Source organism: Acipenser ruthenus, chromosome 9 (genome assembly GCF_902713425.1).
Source record: "Acipenser ruthenus chromosome 9, fAciRut3.2 maternal haplotype, whole genome shotgun sequence".
In the NCBI taxonomy this organism is placed as follows: Eukaryota; Metazoa; Chordata; class Actinopteri; order Acipenseriformes; family Acipenseridae; genus Acipenser; species Acipenser ruthenus.
Genome location: NC_081197.1, coordinates 57,113,429 through 57,137,581, shown reverse-complemented (window position 1 = coordinate 57,137,581; position 24,153 = coordinate 57,113,429). Strand labels below are relative to the sequence as shown.

General features: G+C 39.0%; 1 protein-coding gene across 4 annotated transcripts in view; it reads right to left on the bottom strand.

Annotated features, from left to right (window-relative positions):
- The window catches only part of LOC117405561 (TSC22 domain family protein 1), a 63,380-nt gene that overhangs the window by 2,619 nt on the left and 36,608 nt on the right, over positions 1 to 24,153 (bottom strand). The window contains exons 1-2 of one of the 4 annotated variants that reach the window (XM_059030308.1): positions 6,376 to 6,656; positions 767 to 818 (exon numbers count right to left, since the gene is read on the bottom strand). In XM_059030308.1, coding sequence (XP_058886291.1) covers positions 767 to 818; positions 6,376 to 6,461 — 138 coding nt within the window. In that variant the 5' untranslated portion in view covers positions 6,462 to 6,656. Of the gene's footprint in view, positions 1 to 4; positions 733 to 766; positions 819 to 1,441; positions 2,009 to 6,375; positions 6,657 to 24,153 lie in introns of those variants that run through there. The other 3 variants (XM_034008719.3, XM_034008718.3, XM_034008720.3) reach the window with 3 other exon arrangements.

The following is a 24,153-nucleotide window of genomic DNA, read 5'->3' as shown; positions in this document are numbered from 1 at the left end:
CTACACAAACTGATCCACAGCCCAGCATTTCGTTAGCTGATGTCTTTTGTATACTGCTTGTCTTTGCTACAGCACAACACTGAAAACGCGCGTCACTGGGCAGAGCACGACAGCAGCACTACGATTACTCCCTCTTCCGTAACGTAACCGCAAAACCCGTCATAAAGAACAAAATGACCGGCCCACACACCGCAGAGCCAATCAGCGATGGAGCTATTTATAACAGCGTGTTAAACATTCTGTGTTTGCCTGGCAACAGACTGCACAGCGAAGATCGCGTGAGAACGACTGTAGGCACAGATCCAAAAACAAAGAACAGCCAAGCAGGGATTATATAATACACGCACACACACGCAACTGATACCACGCTGCGGGTTCGGTATTCTACATAACTAGGTTTTCAACCCGCCGTTATCAGCATGTATTCCTTAGTATGTAACCTCGTTTGTCTTAAAAGTGATGTGCGCGCAAATTCATTATAACTGCATAATCTAGTAGCGCGGTTATTACGCAAACATGGTTAGAAATGCACACCTGTATTATTATTGCCTACGTTGCTATTCCAATCGCCTCTGTATTCCGAATTCAACACATTCTGCTGCATCCCCAGAGTTGATAGTCGTGACTTTAAATGCCGTTATTTAAAGCAGAAGTTTACCGTGCAACACATATAATTGTTTTAGCCAGGCTGTGTTACAAATATTCAATTATTTCTTGGAATGCAATTACTGTATTGCAGTCAATATGTTTACTGCACCGTACTTACCATTGCCTGTTCAATTTTGTTGTCTATGGCCACCACACTGGCACCCGAAGAACTGAAAAAGACCAGAGATGAAAGTCAGGACAAATGAGAACCAAGAAAGACTTTAAAAACACCGTAAAATACATGCAGTACCCACATAGTAAATGCAATCTCTCCCTCAACCCAATGCACCGTTCTCATCAAACCACTGACTGAGACTTGAGCCTACAAGCACAGGCACCTGGAAATGTAAAACCTGTACAATCTTCAGACAGGCATCGGCAGCCTACTCTATTCACTGAAGCTCATTTACTGAATCCATTTCAAAATTATAACATTGTACATCTACACCAAGAACTGCTGCACGAGTGGACGCTTTTACACGACATGACAACCTGTGAAAGCACATCGCCTGCTTGTTCAGTAATAATACATATATATGTGTGTGTGCGTTACATTATGTGGCTATACAGTAGCATTTATAATACTGAAAGCACAACTACAGAAAGGCTGGTCAAGCCGCTTATGATAAACGAAACTAAACGCATATTCCAAAAACATTACTGTAGCTGTGGTAGCAACAATCTGAGACGAGTCCGCGGAAAAGGAATACGAGAAATAGAGCATCATCCCGTTTTGCACATCTACACAAAACCGTAATAAAAAAAGATCTGATAATTATTATCATTATTTTACCTATTATCGAGTCTCACAGATGAGTTGTCTGTGCTCAGCAATGATGACAAGAAAGATATTGAAAAATGTCTCAGCTGGCAAACCCCAAGATCCATCGCCCCAGTATAACACGGCGCATTCATGCTATTCCGCCCATAAATAACACAATGCAGTAAGAAGAGATTCTCTGCTTGCCGCAGGTCAACATTCAAATTCTCCTGCGATCAGTTTTTTCAGTGGTTTTCGTAGAAAAAGCTATTTCTTTATGGAAAAGCTCGCAGATCAGTGAGACCGTTTCTCTCCAACTGCTACACAAAGACCAAGGTCAGTTTATCTCCACTCTGCTGAAAATCTGCAGGCTCCGGGATCATTTGCATAATATATGTCAGAAAAACAGCACTAAGCGCAACCCCATTGGCCCAGCGCGATATATTAAACTAATATATGTAATACCGCCCCCACCTGGCGCTCAGCCGACCTGTTTTAGTATAATTTATTCAAAAACTGCATTACAAACTGGGAAAAACCGGCTGGAAGACGAAAGAACGCCCCAAACCATTTGCAGGAATACACGACAGGACGATACAGTATATATTTAAAATACAGTACAGTAGTTCAATTGAAACAAACACCATCTTCGTGGTTATTATTAATATTATAGAACGAATTGTAAGAAGTTTGCTCTGATAAATCTAGACTATTGCGTGATAAAATAATAAGACACGTTTACTGCACAAGGACAGCCAGTTCTGTTCTTTAAACCGATTTATTTAAACTAGGGAACAATACATACAGCGCAATTGCTGCAGGACAGGTGCTGCTGTTTTTTTTACATTAGACTCGGTAAAATATGTACCCACACTGCCACCTACCGGTTTAAACCACGTGCTACATGTACAACATTTCCAGCTTACAATACACCACAATATCTGGTTACCATGAAAGCAATTTCATACCAATTCTTAAGAGATACCACATATAAACCTATTCAAATCAGCCGACTTATTTTTTCCTCCAAACTAAAAATATCTGTAATGGTGCTGTACAAAAATTAAAATGACATCTTCCGACATGCAATTGGTTAACTAAAAATAAGTATTTAGTTAAACCAGCCTGCATTTTACAGCATAACTTCTTGCAGAAAACAAGCCTGAACCAATAGCTTTAATAAATACTATTTACATTTCTTTTTATGAACCTAAACCTACTAAACTGTAGAATGGCATGCCATTGAAGTAAGTGTGATGCAGGTTACTCTGCCCTGTATTACAAGATAGAAGAGCTACACACTGCTACAGAACAAGCAACAACCGAGACAGGAATAACACATGAAAGATGAAGACATTACACAATTCATCAGATCACTCAAATTTTAGGGAATATTTGAATACTCATCTGTCAATATTCATCACAGAGCAACAAAACAATTGTCTACGAGAGTGGTCCTCATATTTCAGCCCGGTCCTCAGAATATCCAGTAACCAAAGGAGTGTTTGGTTGAATAAAATCTTTGACCTGTAGTCTGGGCTATATAAAACAAACATATGCTTTCAATGTCATTGCAACAGACCCCCTCCCTTAAGTCTGTAGCTAAAGTGAAGGATTTTAAGCCCAAGCCCTGTTAGACTTGCTATATGTCGGACTGGTAAACCAAGGGTTTATAAAATCAGTTTCGCAACTATCCACCCTACTGAAGCATTCTAAGATGTGACAGAGACTGGGGAAGTTTGACCTTTTCCCTGATTTTCCATGTAAATTAATTCACAGGGGATCTTCTCCCTTGGCAATCACACATTTTAGAATGAGGTCAACACGATAGGGGCCCCAGAGCATCTTATCGGCCATATTATGTAAAGACAACAATTTCAGACTGGAGAAAGGCTTTTAGAAGAATCAGCACCTGGCATTAAAACACACATACTTCTACAATGTAACCCAATGACCCCCCGCCCCCCCACACACACCACTGGTAACTGCATTCATTCCATCTAGCCTTCTGTGCAATCTCACTCATCACAAAGCTTGCTGACAGCACTCCATTTTGTTTAAAAAAATGGCTTACAAAAATGCTGGTATTTTTAAACAGCGTAGAACTAGAAGGCAACAACCTTCTCAATATACTTATTTTTAAACAGGGTAAACTTATAAGAAATGATGTCCTGTACTGCAGGCAAACTATAAACAAACCTAACATCTTTAGACTCCCCTCCCATTTGTTATTTAAACTCAGAAAACATATTTAAAAATCAGTGGGCAAATGCAGCCCAAGCCTGACATGCCTTGAATCCCACATGGCTGATGGAAAAAAAACTCCCTACTCTCAAATAAACTGGCTTACATGCCACTGCCACTGGCAAGCCCAGAAAGTGTTGGAGGCCAACACTGTGGGCCATGTCCTTGCACAGAACAGTACACAGGTAATCCTCAATTAGCTTGAATGTGGCTGTTTACCCCATGATGCCAAGAATCCTACTAAGTGGCTCAAAGTAAATAGTTATCTCTTCTGGAGTTCTCTGACGGGAAGCTGGCTGAGGCAATTATAACATCCAAAGGTAGCGAACCTCAGTTACCGCAGGCAGGCGCATCACACAGAGCAAGGCAATCCACACACAGGCGGAGGGCGGGCACGAACCCGGGACCTCTCGCACTAAAGCATAGTGCCGATACCGCTGTACAAAAGAGCCGGCTCTGTTGCAAGGAGCGTATATCAGGCTCATGTCTTCGTGTGCCATTACGTTACCTACCAGTTCTGCTGCTGCCTTCCCCTGTGCACACTACAATACCTTTTATAAAAAGAAGATGGGGCAGTGCTTGTTAGTATGTGCTGTACTTTTCACTGATCAGGAATCTCAGATGGTGTCAGAAGTACAAGTTCAGCCACTATTAACATGAAAGCTTACTGTCCAAAAGCCTTTCTTCAGAAACCATGCTCTCAACTCAATTGACATTTCAGAAGGAAACATGCATCAATAAAAGCAAATGCTTCTGGTTAAACGGACACCTCTTTAAACCCCCATACAAAAATCCTCATGAAAATAGGATGTTTAACAAATTATAAGTACAAGCCAATGCAAGGTGGTGCATCTAAATACGATGCAGACAACTAATGGTTAATGGTGGGAATCGGTGGGTGAAATCAGCATGCATAAATCCGAATCTTTTTTTGATACTGCAGTTCCCTTAACAAGCACGCACGTAGGCCTAAATGTTTTGAACTTTGTTCTATCATGTCATCTTTATCTAAACAGGACGTGCTAGAAAGCTGTTAAACATCGGTTGTACAACCTGTCAAAATCTGCAAGCAAATGAATGAATGAATTAATTCAAGTCAGTCAGTCAGTCCATAGTTTCTACATCTTCAAATCACTCTTAAATTGAGTAACCCAATTACAGCGAATATAACAAGCTAATTGTCGAGGTCAAATTACACAGGAAGAAAACAAACAATTTTTAAATTTAAAAAAAAAGCAACATAGAGTATAAGTTAGGCTACAGTCCATACAGTAGAATGAAATAATTACACACCGTCTCACACACACAAGTATGTACTGAAAAAGGGATTAGACCATTTTGAGTCATAAGTTTAAACTAGAAGAGACACCCTGTAGAACTAAACATCTAGTGTGCAGTTCAAGAAGGGTTACAATCTTCACTTCTTACATTATTCAGGTCAGAATGCAGCGAGTAGAAATAAATCCAAGTTAGTGGCCGATTGTCCCAGTGGAAAAACACAAACTAGGTCTGCTTTGTGGAGGAGCTGCATTTCAATAAGCCATCACCCTAATTCTCTATCGTCACTCCTAGCTGTTCTCCAGACAGCGTATCATTTAGGTCATTACAAAGTCAATCCGGTTGGAATTTACTATTTCTAGATTAAAGAACACATGACTTCTACATTTGCAGATAGCAGGTATTTTGACCACAGAACAGTTGCATTAATGAAGACCACCCCCCCCCCCCCACCCCCACTCAAACAGACTCTACAGATACTTTAACATCTGTGTTTTCATGCATGCACACTTTCCCTTCACATTGGCACACCGTATTGTCCCCTGATGCTATATAAGCATACAGTACTGCACATGCACATATTTGTTGTGCAGCACAAACAATGCAGAATTTGAAATACCATGACGCATCGACCATATATTTGAATGATTTCCTGGTTAATAATTATTCTGCACACTATCTACCTTTAACGTATGCACTGCAGAAGCAGCAAACAAGTAGACTTTCACTGCATTGATCAATTCATTTTTTTTTATTTCCTGCTTTGAAGAATCCCAGTTCAAAATCAGAAAATATCCCTGCTGCTGTTTACACAGAAAGAAGTAGATGAGAGCAGGGAGAGCCTGTGCTGTCAGACTTTGTAATGTCTACACCCTGTCCTGTTGGTAAAGGCAAGGATGACAACAAACCTCTGAGGCCACAATTATTTCATACCTTTGCCACGGTGTTGAGAACTATTTGCTCCACCTTGAATTTGATTACTCAAAAAAGGGAGAATCTGACATAACCACATTTTCAACATTCAGTAAATCCCAAGAGAAAACAACGAAACCCAGGCCCAAGGGAATTAGGAGGAGCAGGGTTAAGCACATGTACATGAGCTTTCTAGTTTAAGAGTTAGCTTTTGGAGCAGAAGACACAAAATGTAGGCATTGCATTGGCTTTTATAGAGCAGGAATAGGACACATTCTAGTGTGCACTAAGATTTTTAATTTAAACTCTCAACTTTAAAACAAAAAAGTTTGCAAACTGGCTTATTCAATATATTTTAAACATTTAGATGACCACCAAAAAAAGGTCTCTATAAAAACTGTAAACTCATAAAAGTTGTCTGTAAAATTTGTTAAACTAAAAGAAAATCTACAAAATCCATTGCAAAACACACACATAAAATAAAAAAAAATGCACACAAGCAACATTGGTCCACTTCTTAATAAAACAAATACCTCTTCAAATGTTGTTCCAGCTCCCAAAGTAATACTTTGATGGCCATCCTGTCACAGCCTTGCACCCGAAGAGCTGTTTCTTTCATTGATTTGGTAATCTGTTGTCCACCTCAGATTACTGAAAACACTCCACTTTCCAGAAGAGTACTGGAAGTCTGCAGCCTTGGGATTTCCACAACTGAATATCCCATGTCATGTCACACAAGAGAAAAGCAGGACAGCCTGTCCACACTCAATGTACGACTTATCCCTTCACTTACCTTCCCGTGCAATGTGCTCTCTGGGCCTCTCCAAGGCAGGTTGTGGGTGATTGAAAGAAAATAAGCAGGACAAGCCGTGATGTCATACAGCTCTCAAGTCATGTGACAGGATGTTACATAAACCATCAACACAGATTAAAATCTTTGATGATTAGTGATTTTACAACTCGCCGAGTTGAACACTCTCCCCGCCAAATGCTGGATTCTGACAGTGTTGACTCTCTCTACAGCAACCGTAGAATTAACAGCCCTGTAATTCAATTTAGTTTACAGTAATCTCAAATTCCTGTCTTATAGCACAGACCAGAGTTAACGACGCAAGTGACCAGTGCAGAGAGATTCAGTCTGCTGGGACTAAGGTGACCCGATGCTGTCAAAATAGTGAGTCTTAAAGGATTTGGAGAGGGTAAATATACCTTCACATTGAAACCGGTCAGGCTTGGAGGGATTTTCTTCAGGGGGATTCTTTTATTGTTTTAATTCTTTAACACAAATGTATTACCACTGTAATGTTTGCTAACAGTGCTTTATGACTCTTACAGCTCACTGACTTCTAAAAATTAAAACCTCCTGCAAGCACTGTATTGCTGTTTAGGGTGACAGCAAGAAATACAAGCAAACAAAAACAGCAATCAGACTTCAGTCTTTAGATTGTATGATGCTACTTGCTTTTCCAAAGTTTGTGTTGAAAACAATATCCACATTTTATCATCAAGGGGTAAAACATTTTTTTTACTTACAGAACTGGTAAAGGAAATATACTCTAGTTCAGACAAGATGAACAGTTCAGGCTGAAGTCGAAACCTTGCAATCTGATACCTACCGCCTTACATCTAGGATTGTGCAGTCTAAATATTCTAATCGGATTACAAGGCAATAAGCCATTGCAGTTTCTCAAATGACTCAGTGCTGTAGCTGACAGAATCACATTTATGCTGCACACTGAACTTCAAAGGGGTTAGGTGCGGGTGATAAACGATATATTAAAATAATGTACTTCAGTCCAGTTAATGTAGAAGTTAACTTGGAAAGCACCTATTTGCCGAATATAATTGGACGGTGCTCTTTAATAAATGCTGAAGATGCCTTGAAGGCCAGTTTAAAGAAAATAAGGAGATGTTATCTAACAGCGGGAAGCAAAATATGAACCACACACAATATTACAATTAAGAAAAGGTGGCTGAAGAGAGGTTCAAAATTAAGAAACCACAGGAAATAGGCCAAAGAACTGATTTCCAAAAATCCCAATAAAATGTTAATTTATTGTAGCTATTATTTAAATCAGGAAATGCTATGATGTAGTTTAAGGCTGATTCAGCATCACATCACTAGAAGACAGGATGCAGCTATGGTTTAACGCATATGAGAGTTTGGAAGTGACTGAGGCACACAAGTCATAAACACAGAGAGAGTCAGAGCGTGAGCTGAAATTCAGAGCCATGGTCTCTTGGGTACGACTGTAGTCCCAACAAGCCACAGATTACTGGTGCCTATTTGAATGATCTAAACCGTGGATGATGAAAATCTCTCTGTACCAACATGTATAAATCATTTTATTTCCGCAATCTCAATTCACTGAATATAGTAATGTAAACATGTGGGTCAATCACGACCCGTGGGGGAAGGCTAGCTGTATTAAAGTAGCTATAATGCTGCTGCTGTTTGGATCATTCATACAGGCCCCACTATCTTAAACTCTTCTAGCAGGTCTTAACACAATCCTGGGGGTGATATTCTTGTCAAGGAGAAGGCTTCTTTAAAAAGGCTGGTCCACTCTTGCAAGGGAAAGGGATACAGCACTGGACATACAGTAGCAATGGCTCCCTCTGATGATGACCTGTTCAACTGAACAAAAGTGCTCTCTATGTGTTTATACTCTGCATTACAGAGACACTGTACACCAGAGCTCTGTGTATGCATTTCATAGTTTTATATCATGTTATAGTTTGGTCCAGTACATATTTGCCAGGATGTATATTAGTCCCTTTACAGGAGACATATGGGCTATACAGTATATCAAACTACAGCTAGTATTAGCTCCCCATCATCTTAAATGCCATTAGCAGCAACAACAACAACAGATTTGCTTACGCTTCTTATACACAAAGAGACAGACACAAATACATGCAATACAGAACAGAGGCCAACAAAACCCTGACTACTTTCCCACAGACGCCCCGAGCGTGGCAAATGTCAAAGTCAACAGACACTGCAACTGGATGAACCCTAGCATTACAGCTGAACACCTGCACTGTACCACAGAAACGCCCGGTTGATTTTCTTTTTTGTACTGCTGTGAATGTGATCAGTGAAGTAGATTCTATTTGAATACCATCTATCATACTGTACAGTAACCCTTTGATTTGCAGAATACAATCACAGCAAAACAAGAATGGAAATAATGCTCAAATATCTGTGTGTAGTGTTCTTTAGGGTAGAGAGTATGTGTCTAAAAAAGGCACTTTGCTGTAGTGTGGTCACAGTCTTTTTCAATAGAAGTGGTCACCTGTCGATAAGTCAGCCCTGTGCTTCTCAGTACAAGATCCCAGCAGGTATTTCTTGGCATGCAACACAATGTGTTGGGTCCATTCTGCTTCTATTCAAGGAAGGACAATTCTTTGCACCATTTGAATAAACAATCCAGTAAGACCTATAAAAACTCCTTCGGGGTCGCCATGGGGCTCATCCAGTTAAAGCGCTGCCGCGGGGAGCGCAGGACGAGTCACACAGCTTGGATGGCGCTAGTTCACGTCCAGGCTGTGCAAAGAGGCCAAACTTTGCTGGAGACCCCCAAGGGGGGCGTCACATTGGCTCTGACGTTTCCTGGGTGGGGGATGGGAACCCGGCAGGGACTTATTCTCCTCATCGCGCAACAGCGAACCCTACTGGCCAGACACGGAGCACATTCAGAAGCAGGGCCGATCTCCGTCTTCCGGGATCGGTAGCCTGTCCACTTCTGCTCTGGATTGCTCGGTATAAAAGCGATTCTGGCCTTAGACTTGTGAGATCGGAGGACGCTCATACGCCCTCAGAACGTCCGTGTTGTGAGGGGACACTGTGGTGAGGAGAATAAAACATAACTGGATATTTCAAATTGGGGAAAAATAAATAAATAATAATTGGTCACTCTAAAAATTAAAAACAAAAAAACTCCCTCGCTGCCAAAACACCTCTAACCTAAACCCCCCTTCCTTCTGGTCCCACATTGTGTTTTTTGGATAAGTGTTTTTATAGCTCTTCTATAAATCGGGATTAAAAGAATTCAGAGCAGAAAACGTTAAACAAATAGCTGGAAATTCATTCTTACTGCATGAAGCATGAAAAAGTGCCTGGGGCCAGCACATGGAACAAACACATTGCGTCAATCCTCAAGAAAAAACAAAACACTCTGCCACAAACCTCTCTCCTGGCTTAATCAAGCGGTTTATTTTCTGGAAACAAACGTAAAAAAACAAACACACTAAACATACTGCAAAAACTAAAATGACTACATTTAAAACAGTAGTATTTTACAAAAGATAGCAAAACTGCTCAGACAGCGAACACAAGGAATGCATGTAAAGCGAGTCCCATGAAACCAGGACTGCAAAGCCCATCTGAAATGCAGGCTGCAGCGCTCTGCAAAGCAGGGGTTCTGCTACTACAAACTGCCTTACAACACCAGGCTGTAAGCTTTGCTTTTATCATTGTTCATCACCAATGGGTTTAATGTCTCCAAAACAAAGAGCGCAGTTAAGGTTGCTTTTCACTGCTCACTGTGATTATACCAGCATGTCATCTAGATCAAACTATTACTTTTCTACAGGCTAAACGGTTATTAAGACTAGAACATACGGCTGTGATTTCACAGCATGGTGTGTGGCTTGGATTTTTATATTTAATTACTCTGATTTCTATTACAGGGTTTCCAAAGGCAACAAAAGTGATAAAAAAAGCTTCAAAAACATATATAAAAGGCTACAGTAATGAAACGCTGGTACAGTGTTGGTTTCTTTAATTGACACGAGAGGCACATGAAATACCATTACATATACAGCAATACTGAACCATGATGCTATTAATTGCTATACAGTATACTGCCCTGGTGCAGATACAGTGTCACAGACCAAAGAACTGGGAATTGAATTGCTGGTAATGGTTTTTGTTTTTGTAAAGACGAGCCGGGTTTCTCATTCCATGAAAGCAGCACGTTTTGAGCATGGAATGTTGCAGCAGAGTGGCTTCAACAGCCTGTTTTTGTAGTGTTGAAACAATTTGAATGGTTTTAAAAAGTGACTGATGAAATAAAGAAATTCTCAGGAGGATATGCGCTATAAATAAATACAATAATCCAATAAATCCATTCCCAGAGGTTTCTGTTTTTTGCTGTTAATTAACTCTCTTTTCAATATGGTAATTATTTGTTCTGTTCACTCTTAATCTGTCAAACATCACAAATCATAACGCCCCGGACCGCCATGTATGCAAGGAAGCGTAACCCTACCAGTTCACGGAACTGAATCTTACAAACCTATAACACACACACACACACACACACACACTGTAAACTACATTGTAAATGAATCTTACAAACCTATTAACACACACACACACACACTGTAAACTACATTGTAAATGAATCTTACAAACCTATTAACACACACACACTGTAAACTACATTGTAAATGAATCTTACAAACCTATTAACACACACACACACACACTGTAAACTACATTGTAAATGAATCTTACAAACCTATTAACACACACACACTGTAAACTACATTGTAAATGAATCTTACAAACCTATTAACACACACACACACACACTGTAAACTACATTGTAAATGAATCTTACAAACCTATTAACACACACACACACACACTGTAAACTACATTGTAAATGAATCTTACAAACCTATTAACACACACACACACTGTAAACTACATTGTAAATGAATCTTACAAACCTATTAACACACACACACACACTGTAAACTACATTGTAAATGAATCTTACAAACCTATTAACACACACACACACACACTGTAAACTACATTGTAAATGAATCTTACAAACCTATTAACACACACACACACTGTAAACTACATTGTAAATGAATCTTACAAACCTATTAACACACACACACTGTAAACTACATTGTAAATGAATCTTACAAACCTATTAACACACACACACACTGTAAACTACATTGTAAATGAATCTTACAAACCTATTAACACACACACACTGTAAACTACATTGTAAATGAATCTTACAAACCTATTAACACACACACACACTGTAAACTACATTGTAAATGAATCTTACAAACCTATTAACACACACACACACACACACTGTAAACTACATTGTAAATGAATCTTACAAACCTATTAACACACACACACTGTAAACTACATTGTAAATGAATCTTACAAACCTATTAACACACACACACTGTAAACTACATTGTAAATGAATCTTACAAACCTATTAACACACACACACACTGTAAACTACATTGTAAATGAATCTTACAAACCTATTAACACACACACACACTGTAAACTACATTGTAAATGAATCTTACAAACCTATTAACACACACACACTGTAAACTACATTGTAAATGAATCTTACAAACCTATTAACACACACACACTGTAAACTACATTGTAAATGAATCTTACAAACATATTAACACACACACACACTGTAAACTACATTGTAAATGAATCTTACAAACCTATTAACACACACACACACACTGTAAACTACATTGTAAATGAATCCTACAAACCTATTAACACACACACACACACACACACTGTAAACTACATTGTAAATGAATCTTACAAACCTATTAACACACACACACACACTGTAAACTACATTGTAAATGAATCTTACAAACCTATTAACACACACACACTGTAAACTACATTGTAAATGAATCTTACAAACCTATTAACACACACACACACACACTGTAAACTACATTGTAAATGAATCCTACAAACCTATTAACACACACACACACACACACTGTAAACTACATTGTAAATGAATCTTACAAACCTATTAACACACACACACACACTGTAAACTACATTGTAAATGAATCTTACAAACCTATTAACACACACACACTGTAAACTACATTGTAAATGAATCTTACAAACCTATTAACACACACACACACACTGTAAACTACATTGTAAATGAATCTTACAAACCTATTAACACACACACACTGTAAACTACATTGTAAATGAATCTTACAAACCCATTAACACACACACACACTGTAAACTACATTGTAAATGAATCTTACAAACCTATTAACACACACACACACTGTAAACTACATTGTAAATGAATCTTACAAACCTATTAACACACACACACTGTAAACTACATTGTAAATGAATCTTACAAACCTATTAACACACACACACTGTAAACTACATTGTAAATGAATCTTACAAACCTATTAACACACACTGTAAACTACATTGTAAATGAATCTTACAAACCTATTAACACACACACACACACTGTAAACTACATTGTAAATGAATCTTACAAACCTATTAACACACACACACTGTAAACTACATTGTAAATGAATCTTACAAACCTATTAACACACACACACACTGTAAACTACATTGTAAATGAATCTTACAAACCTATTAACACACACACACACACTGTAAACTACATTGTAAATTAATCTTACAAACCTATTAACACACACACACTGTAAACTACATTGTAAATGAATCTTACAAACCTATTAACACACACACACACTGTAAACTACATTGTAAATGAATCCTACAAACCTATTAACACACACACACTGTAAACTACATTGTAAATGAATCTTACAAACCTATTAACACACACACACTGTAAACTACATTGTAAATGAATCTTACAAACCTATTAACACACACACACTGTAAACTACATTGTAAATGAATCTTACAAACCTATTAACACACACACACTGTAAACTACATTGTAAATGAATCTTACAAACCTATTAACACACACACACACTGTAAACTACATTGTAAATGAATCTTACAAACCTATTAACACACACACACACACTGTAAACTACATTGTAAATTAATCTTACAAACCTATTAACACACACACACTGTAAACTACATTGTAAATGAATCTTACAAACCTATTAACACACACACACACTGTAAACTACATTGTAAATGAATCCTACAAACCTATTAACACACACACACTGTAAACTACATTGTAAATGAATCTTACAAACCTATTAACACACACACACTGTAAACTACATTGTAAATGAATCTTACAAACCTATTAACACACACACACTTACTGTGGTATAGTATTTAAAATGCTGGTTTTATTTCCCATTACTTCATATAGAGGCTAGGCTACACACACCTGTGTGTGATGTCAAATCACATGGTCCTGGGCTTATCTGCTCTCGGATATAAAATGCATGCAATGCATAAATCCAAGTAATCTTCATCACTAACCCTTCCTTAGGCAGATCTTACACGCTCTCTCACTCAAACATAATCATAAGTGTATACGCCCTTCAAGATGAGAATACAAAAGGCTACATGGATGGAAATACTGTAATACTGCACAGCAGTTTGATCCATTCCTGATTTTACTAGGAGTTTAATAAGACACATCTGAGCTTGTTACCTATACCAATCAAGATCGTCATAAAACGTGGAGTGGGTGAAACTGCTATGCAATAGGAGTCTCATTTCCATCCCTGGGCTATGTTAATAAAACAAAGTTGCACAAAAGAAAAGATAAACAACTTGGGAACGTGACATGAACAGCACTGTCCCATTAATACCATTTCCTTTTCCTACTACTCAGTGAGAGGTACTGTGCCCTGGACTACAAACTGTCTATTTACAGATTTATGTATATGGCTGGAGCCCTGAAATACAAATGCGCTACATATAGACATGTGTTCTGTCAAAACGGCACACATTTTACAACATTGTAAATACTGCAAAGCTTATAAAGGCATACTGAAAATCCTTCTGACACAAGAGCAACATCTCTCGATTTGAAATGTAAATGGTTACCTAAATGTGTTTACTATATTTAGCATTGTACAGTAAAAAGGCACTTTTTCTACTCCAGCTCATTGCAGCACAGATGTCCCCTGCAAAGCCCTTCACTTGTAGCACAAAACTAAAATACATTATTCTGGTGTGTCAAGATCACCCCTTTACAGACCTGTCAAGCCTGAGAAACAAAAAAAAAAAAACATGAAATGGCTAAAGACATTTGTATTAAATGGGTTTGTATTTAAAGTATTTAAAATCAGTAATCACGGGATAGTCTGCAAACCAAATTCAGAATACCAGGGACCAATCAATGGAGGGCCCCTCTAACCCTGGACCCTTCTACTACTCAGTAACACTACTCGTAACCCCACTGTAACTACATTAGCACATAACAGCCCAGTACATCTAGGGCATGATAACATTATATTCTAATCTTTAAATCAAGAAAAACATGTTTTATTCTTAGCTTAATAAGATATGCAGCTGCATGCTCAAACCCTATTATTTACAGCCAGGCTGATGAGCTGCATTACAGAAAACACAACAGCAGCAGAAACAGAAACGCCACAGAAAGCAGCCATTCCACAGTAAGAAGACTTGCTTCAGCTACAAGGCAGGGCCAATGGACAAGGCTTGAAGCAGCCTTTTGTAGTCTGCTCAGCTGAGGTGTAATCATGCTGTGAAGCATGGACTGTCTGAACTCAGGGCTGTCATTTGGTGACTGAAGTGGTTGGTGAGAGGTGCTAAGGAGGTTTAATGCACGGATGAATCGTCGGCTGTGTGGAGGTGCTGCAGACAGGGGACTGGATTCCAATCTACAGCAGGCACTGCCTTGCTGGTGTGAAAGGGTCTGGAAAGCCAGTGAAGAGCGGAAGTCTGCGACTGTGTTCACTATAACATTCGACTTCCATTCTACAGAATACAGCTCCTTTGCTGGTGCCCCTGTCCGTCTCTGTGGATTTAATACTTTCGTTTCAAATAATGGCTTAATCCAGGGAGATTCTGTCATTCAAAGTAAGAACTTCATTTGTAAACTCCATTCATAAGCCTGTAGCGCATCTGTTGTGCTGGCATTTACTGTGAACATTCACTGTCCTAATTCCAGGGAGACCATCTGCACTACAGTACATGCACCAGCATTATGGAGTTTGTTTATTACAGAAACCAAACGCATTGGACCACAGGAGGCCTTCTGTGAGGCTGCTTTGCATCACACCTCCTTGGAGTCTTCTTACATTTCTCTTTTCATCAGGTATGCAGCTCCATAGTTTTTATCACACAATCCCTCCAATGCAATGCCTCCTGGCTGCTTATCATGAAAAAAGTTGAATACGTTACAGTTGAATTTGAGAACAAAACACAATGGATCGATAAAATAAAATCTAATAGTTAAAAATCTATTCATGTTCTCCAGACACTTTTCTTTTGTAACTTCAGTAATCTCGTTGCCAGTGAAGGCTTACTTAACTATCATACCACACACCACATGGAATGGTGCCAGTTCTTTAATCAAATCAAATATGTGTTATTGATAATCTTCAAACAGCTGGTGCACACATAGTTTAGTTTAATTACTCTCTACAAGGGAAGAGGAGCAGACCAGATCAGACAGGGAAGTTGTGTGATTTAAGGTATTGATTATTTTTTTCTGAAAACCCCAGAGAAGCAGAAAGCTGGCTTCCACAGCTGGAGGGCTCAATCCCGATCCCTGGCACAAGAACAAACGCTGCGTTAGTATACCGTAGAGGCCCCTTTTTCTTTTCATGCTTTTAGAATATTATGCAGCTTGCCTTCAAGCTGCAGAGTGGATCACTTCTTAAAGAGGCTATTTTGTGCACGTTTTGGAATTCAGTGAGAATGTTACATTTTCAGATACATCTTTCACACCTCCCTTTCTTGTCCAATCAATATATCCTGTTCTAAAATAATGTACGGTTCGCTAATTGGTCTGTAATCATGTGGCAAGCCTGTGCTAAATGCAGCCCACTTCTGAATGGTAGTTTGGTGTTAATGTGTAGGACGGAGGTTATTACCCTTGTTAATACAGCATGACCCACTTCTCAAAAGCTGGCTGGGCAAGAAGACCATAAATGTAGCTGCGCCGGCGGTTCATCACTCAAACTCTTGAGTGAGAAAATGCTCTTAAAAGACTCCAGGGTCTCTATAAACATTTTTTAGCTACCTTGCTCCTAACCTTTCAAATAGGTCTAGTGTAAAACATTCCATACAGCTAAAATACTGTACCTCCCCCTATGCTCCAACTGGTGCAACCAGTAGAGTATATCCCCCATGAGTAGAACACACTATTTTATGATGTATTTATTTTTTACTGGTATTACTACAACCAGCCGAGTATACACAATTCCTCAAAGTATTAAATGGACAAGGCACATCTTTGATAATGACTGAACTTTACAAACTCCAAATACAATGTTGTATGTTTTTATTTGACTGTACCTATGATAGCGGCACTTATTTAGTCTGGAAACCCATCACAGGTGATTTTGTGTTTGAGAATCACTGGCAGTTCAGTTCCTGCAACATTGTACACTTGTTCAGTACATACAATGGATCGGTTTGCAGTGCGGGGAAAAAGCGATCATGTCTTGAAAACCAATCGTTTTGCTGGCCCTACACATTAACTTCATCCTCAGTGTGTCGTCTGTGGTGATGTACTGGCTAACTATATTTATTAAAAACCAAAGTGCAGCAGGAGTAATTAGTACCATCGAAATTTAAAGAGAAAATGAAGATAATAAGATGATCCATTTTACAAAAGGTACCAGGCATGTGCGTTTCTTTGAACACTAGAATTAGGTGTGGTGTTCTATGCAAGGGATGACATCTGTACACAGGGCAAGATGTATTGGAATTTTAGCAAATAATTCACTGTGACTGGTTCATTTCTGATGTCTGGTGTATAATTCACTGTGACTGGTTCATTTCTATTGTGGCAGTGGGGTGGCCTCCATGTAAAAAACGAATTGCCTTGGTAGGGCATGATTAAAAAAAGGTGCACTCGCTGACCTACAGTATGAGGGGGAGCTCCATCCTCCTTTAACTGTCATTTAGCACCGAGTTTAAAAAGAGGCAGCTGGCAGGTTGCAACAATGTGTGTAAATAGCAGCTTTCTTTCAATAACAGAAACTAGCACACTAACAGGTTCCATGGCACGTTCATGCTAGCAACAAGATGGTGTGTACTCACAACAGTTAATGCTCAAGTTACTTCTGTGAAGAGCGGCGCTGACTGGAATTCAGAAAGCCGGAAGATTCTTCTTTATTTATTTATTCATTTATTTTAAAAGACTGCGGAGGCTTTGCTGCTCGCTCTGCTTGTTCTTCAGTGCATGATAACAACCTGCTTTCTTCAATGTTTCACACCTTGTATGGGTCCCCCAGCTACAACTTTTCATCATGTCAGCCCGAGTGAATTTCAATAACCCTAGTGACCTACAACTACTGTGCACAGTGATTGTCACAGGTCCCCTTAAAACATCATTTCAAGTGGAAGGTGGGCATTTGTTGTTGCCAAGCCGACTTCTCATTGTGCACTTAGAGCCGTTTACCTGAAATGGTCTTAAAAGCAGCACAAGAAGTACGTCCACCCTCAAATTACTACTGTTTCAAGTGCTCATATCAATTGCCATACAGTAGGTCATGAACTTTTCTTTGTGAGCTAGAGCAAATTCTTGTTACTTGGTGAACAGAAATCCTGGTTAGAAGAAACAACTATGAAACTTTCTAAAAAATAAATTCAATAGTAAATAACTGAACAGTTCTAGAGGGCTTAAAGTTTTAGACAGGTTTCATTTTTTGTATTACTCCGACTAAGGCCCTGTGTAAATCGCAATTTCACGCGCTGCATGGAAATCGTGAAATTTGCCAAATACCGCGATTTTTACAATTTACAATAAATTATTTCATAATTATTTGTATTTCATACAAAAAAAAAATATCACATTAACGAAACCTTATACCTCTGCTGTGTGCTTGCATGTACTATTCGCCATGCACATAGTGCTGAGCAGTGATTGTGTCATGTGACTATGCAATCTAGGTGGGAAATTAAAATACTACACACTGTAAACAAGAAAACGGATGTCTCTAAAAAGGCTAAAAATGTGTCTGCAGTAGATCACGTAAAGCAGTATCCAGCAGGAGTTTTACACAGCGATGGAGGTAAGCTGTACGTCCTGCAATGTTACTGTAGATCACTACCGAGAATCGTCTGTTGACAGGCATTTAGATTCAAGTATTCACCGAAAGAGAAAGGCGGAAATCCAGAGCAGTATTGTGACTGCTTTACTTGCAAAGAAACAAAAAACAATGACTTCCAAAAGTTCACTGAAAACCGTGAAGCACGAAACACATTACATTTTGACCTGACAGAGGAATTTGTTTGCGCAAACATCCCTCTTGAAAAATTGGACAACAAAAAGTTATGTAAATTCTTCAGACTTCGTGTAGCAAATGGTGGAGTGATTCCTTCATCAGCCCAGCTGAGACATGAATACTTACCTAAAGTTGCCGAGTATCACAAGCAGGAGATTATGGAATTGGCAAAACAGTGTGGTTGCTTGTCAGAGGGCACTAAAGAGTCGACTGATGCCCAAGATCAGTATGGGTTACACATTGTATTTGTGTTGAACATGCATCTGACGTACTAGAACTGAAAGCTGTCCTTGCAGATACACTTTACCTACAGGCTGTTAATTACAACACCGTTTCACAAGCTACTGTAAAGTGCTTGAATAACTTTGACATTGATTTTGATGTCAGTGCATTTATCTCTATATTTGATGTTTTAAAAAAAAAAATTATATTATATATATAATATATATATATATATATATATATACAGTGCCTTGCGAAAGTATTCGGCCCCCTTGAACTTTGCGACCTTTTGCCACATTTCAGGCTTCAAACATAAAGATATGAAACTGTAATTTTTTGTGAAGAATCAACAACAAGTGGGACACAATCATGAAGTGGAACGAAATTTATTGGATATTTCAAACTTTTTTAACAAATAAAAAAACTGAAAAATTGGGCGTGCAAAATTATTCAGCCCCTTTACTTTCAGTGCAGCAAACTCTCTCCAGAAGTTCAGTGAGGATCTCTGAATGATCCAATGTTGACCTAAATGACTAATGATGATAAATAGAATCCACCTGTGTGTAATCAAGTCTCCGTATAAATGTACCTGCACTGTGATAGTCTCAGAGGTCCGTTTAAAGCGCAGAGAGCATCATGAAGAACAAGGAACACACCAGGCAGGTCCGAGATACTGTTGTGGAGAAGTTTAAAGCCGGATTTGGATACAAAAAGATTTCCCAAGCTTTAAACATCCCAAGGAGCACTGTGCAAGTGATAATATTGAAATGGAAGGAGTATCAGACCACTGCAAATCTACCAAGACCTGGCCGTCCCTCTAAACTTTCAGCTCATACAAGGAGAAGACTGATCAGAGATGCAGCCAAGAGGCCCATGATCACTCTGGATGAACTGCAGAGCTCTACAGCTGAGGTGGGAGACTCTGTCCATAGGACAACAATCAGTCGTATACTGCACAAATCTGGCATTTATGGAAGAGTGGCAAGAAGAAAGCCATTTCTTAAAGATATCCATAAAAAGTGTCGTTTACAGTTTGCCACAAGCCACCTGGGAGACACACCAAACATGTGGAAGAAGGTGCTCTGGTCAGATGAAACCAAAATCGAACTTTTTGGCAACAATGCAAAACGTTATGTTTGGCGTAAAAGCAACACAGCTCATCACCCTGAACACACCGTCCCCACTGTCAAACATGGTGGTGGCAGCATCATGGTTTGGGCCTGCTTTTCTTCAGCAGGGACAGGGAAGATGGTTAAAATTGATGGGAAGATGGATGGAGCCAAATACAGGACCATTCTGGAAGAAAACCTGATGGAGTCTGCAAAAGACCTGAGACTGGGACGTAGATTTGTCTTCCAACAAGACAATGATCCAAAACATAAAGCAAAATCTACAATAGAATGGTTCACAAATAAACATATCCAGGTGTTAGAATGGCCAAGTCAAAGTCCAGACCTGAATCCAATCGAGAATCTGTGGAAAGAACTGAAAACTGCTGTTCACAAATGCTCTCCATCCAACCTCACTGAGCTCGAGCTGTTTTGCAAGGAGGAATGGGCAAAAATTTCAGTCTCTCAATGTGCAAAACTGATAGAGACATACCCCAAGCGACTTACAGCTGTAATCGCAGCAAAAGGTGGCGCTACAAAGTATTAACTTAAGGGGGCTGAATAATTTTGCACGCCCAATTTTTCAGTTTTTTATTTGTTAAAAAAGTTTGAAATATCCAATAAATTTCGTTCCACTTCATGATTGTGTCCCACTTGTTGTTGATTCTTCACAAAAAATTACAGTTTCATATCTTTATGTTTGAAGCCTGAAATGTGGCAAAAGGTCGCAAAGTTCAAGGGGGGCGAATACTTTCGCAAGGCACTGTATATACACACACAATTTCTAAAATAGTTCTGTGAACATTCCGCGAAATACGATACTTAACCCGTGACACTGCCGTGAATTTTAAAGAAAATTCATGACCAGGTTGCAAATATGATCAAACTTTATTAACTTGACACATGACTAGTACTGAGCCTACAGGTACAGTGCTAGATAACTACTGTATTGCTACAGACTCGAGATGGCATGTATTTGCACTTTTTGCTTCAATTGGGTATATCAAAATATCTAATTCCATGTATTTCAGGTCAAACTCATTTGTACTCACACACTGTGGCAAGAATCATTAGAAGGGTCTGAACTAAGAAAAAACAAAGTCAAACACAAAAGGGCCAGTTATGTATGTTCTCTGCTATCTGGTAAAACAGATCTGAAATGCAATCACTCATGCTACAGTAACTGCGCTAGATTCAGCCAGGATATCACTACTGCCCTTTAATCAGCCAAGGACAAAATCAACAAGCATACCGTAAAACCTCAAATAAATAGCCTGCCCTTTTGAAAAATAAAGGTGACACAATGGGGGTAGAGGGGGGGAGGTTAATAGTGGCAATCTAGTTAAATGGTACCATTTCTGGGAAGCAGAGTACAAAGCCCACAGTTAGGTACGAGTCTGTGGCTATGCTGGAATTGTAAGCATCGAACAAGCTGCCTTGCCGAGGTATGACACAACGCTTTAAATATAGAAATAATAGGACATGTGTATCCAGTGGCTTTTCATGGATGCAACACTGTGAGTAGAACTGGGCAAGCTCTTATCTCCCAGCAAACATGTGCAGGGAGTGTTTACAGCACAGGTCAGAACAGCAGGCCTGGCATGAGAGATTACCAGTGATCAGGAGTGTGTGAATACAGTGCTGCAATAATAACACACAAGAGCATAGGAACATGCTGCCATCTACCTTTTAGAAACGCCACTAAATGTGACTGGCATTGTCAAGACACCAGCGTAATGTAGATTTATTATAGAGGTAAAGACCAAATCCTGCGTGTAAACCATCTTTAAAAGGGAGTTGATACCTGGCAATGAGCCACTTCTGAAAAAGAGCCCCAGAACTGCCAAAAGCCATTGAGACAACAGTACACGGTAAGTACTAGAAAAACAAGCCGCTATCGGGACAGAAGAATCTCTTTCCTTTTGCTCACACATAACCTGTAAAATTAATTAAAGGTAGAAAATGTAAAGTAAAAAAAAAAAACTTAAACAAAACAAGAAATTTAGGGACCATTTCTTTAAGGTTTCTGCCCTTTGATTACAGGCTATCTAAATGTTCTGCACTAACAGAGTTCGTGTCTCATGCAGGCAAATCTTCAGCTGTTGTTCCAGCTGCTGCATAGTATTATTCACCATAAGCTGCATATGCAAACAAGGAACATCTTTTGAAAAAGTAGAACAATCACAATCACACACACACACACACACACACACACACACACACACTAAGGAAAATAGGATGTGGTTAGTTGGTTATGGGAACTGCTTTGCATTTATGTTTTTACAATCTAAAAACCAGTCCTTCAGAGGAGGGGTGAAAACGGATGGAGAGATTATGGAACATTTTAAATGTTATGATTGTAACATTGTAATTGTATGCTAGTACAATGCTTTTCATTCTATTCAGGAGAAACGTTTTGATGTCTTTTTAATGTCTTCAAGACCAACCTAAAAAACGAAGTTAATTAAATCAACTTTAAAATAATGACAAATCAAGCTGTAGAAGAGTCTCCCCCTAGATTTTATGCTAACTGCAAATCCATAGGAAGTGCAGTCCCTCCATATAAAATACTAAAGACAGTAGTTTTTGATTTAATGATATAAGTGAGGTCAGGTGAATCAGACCCAGGTCTTCAGCACAGTAACCAGAACGAGTGTAACAAAATACAGGCATCCCTTTAATACAGCACTTATCACAAAACTTGTTTTTTCTTTACTGTATATACCCGAGACCTAGCTGTCTTCTCGAAAGCCACCAGATACAGAATGGGTTTTATTCACATATCAGATTATATATTACTTGAAGGGTAACTTGTATTCTTTTTTTAAATTTTATCCTGGCCCAAAAACTGCCATTTTCCTGTTATTCTGTTACAATAAACAAATACAGGATGTGCATTTTAGCAATGTTTAGAGTAGCTGTAACAGGGCTGTAACATATGAACGTATTTGCAGATCAGACACACACGCCTTGCCATGATTTACTGAACAGTACAATACCCTATTAAACAGGTCACAAATGTACTGAGATTACTATGGGAAACACGTCAATGATAAAGCTGTGACGCAGAGGGGTTTAGTATAATCTGGATTTATAGGAGCGTCTCTGGTTTAACTCCATGCCTGGATAATTTGGTTGGGTTTCATTTTTCCCTCTCTACACAGATTTCCATGATCTTGTCTGTCACTGTGACTCTCTGCTGTAAGAAACAATTCTGTATAAAGGATCTATTGGAGCAGAGCAGTACAGATCAGAATTTAAAAGAAGGAGCCACTATACTGTAGTTCAACTTCCCAGCAGTGTTCAGCTGAGAAAGGCACAGGGACAGGAATGGACTAGCCAGGGACCTCCTGGCTCCATGCCTGTATCTGACCACTGGGCTGCATTGCTTGGGTAGACTGTAACACTGCATTTGAAACTGAGATTGTTGTAAGATGTCCTCTTTGTTTGCTGCCTATGCTGGCAGTGTAGTAGGAGACTGGGATACTGGCAGGTTTAACCCGGTCACAGCACTGCACGCTATAATATTCAACACTACACTGCAAGTTGCGTCTGCAACACACTTTTGCTACCAAGCCTTTTTTTTTTTTTTTAGCAATTCAGTTTTTATCAAACTTTATATATGCACATTTGAAATATTTTCTTTTTTTTTTTTTACTAACGCAGCAAAGAAAAAAAAAATATAACAGTATAAACATACATTTTACAAAA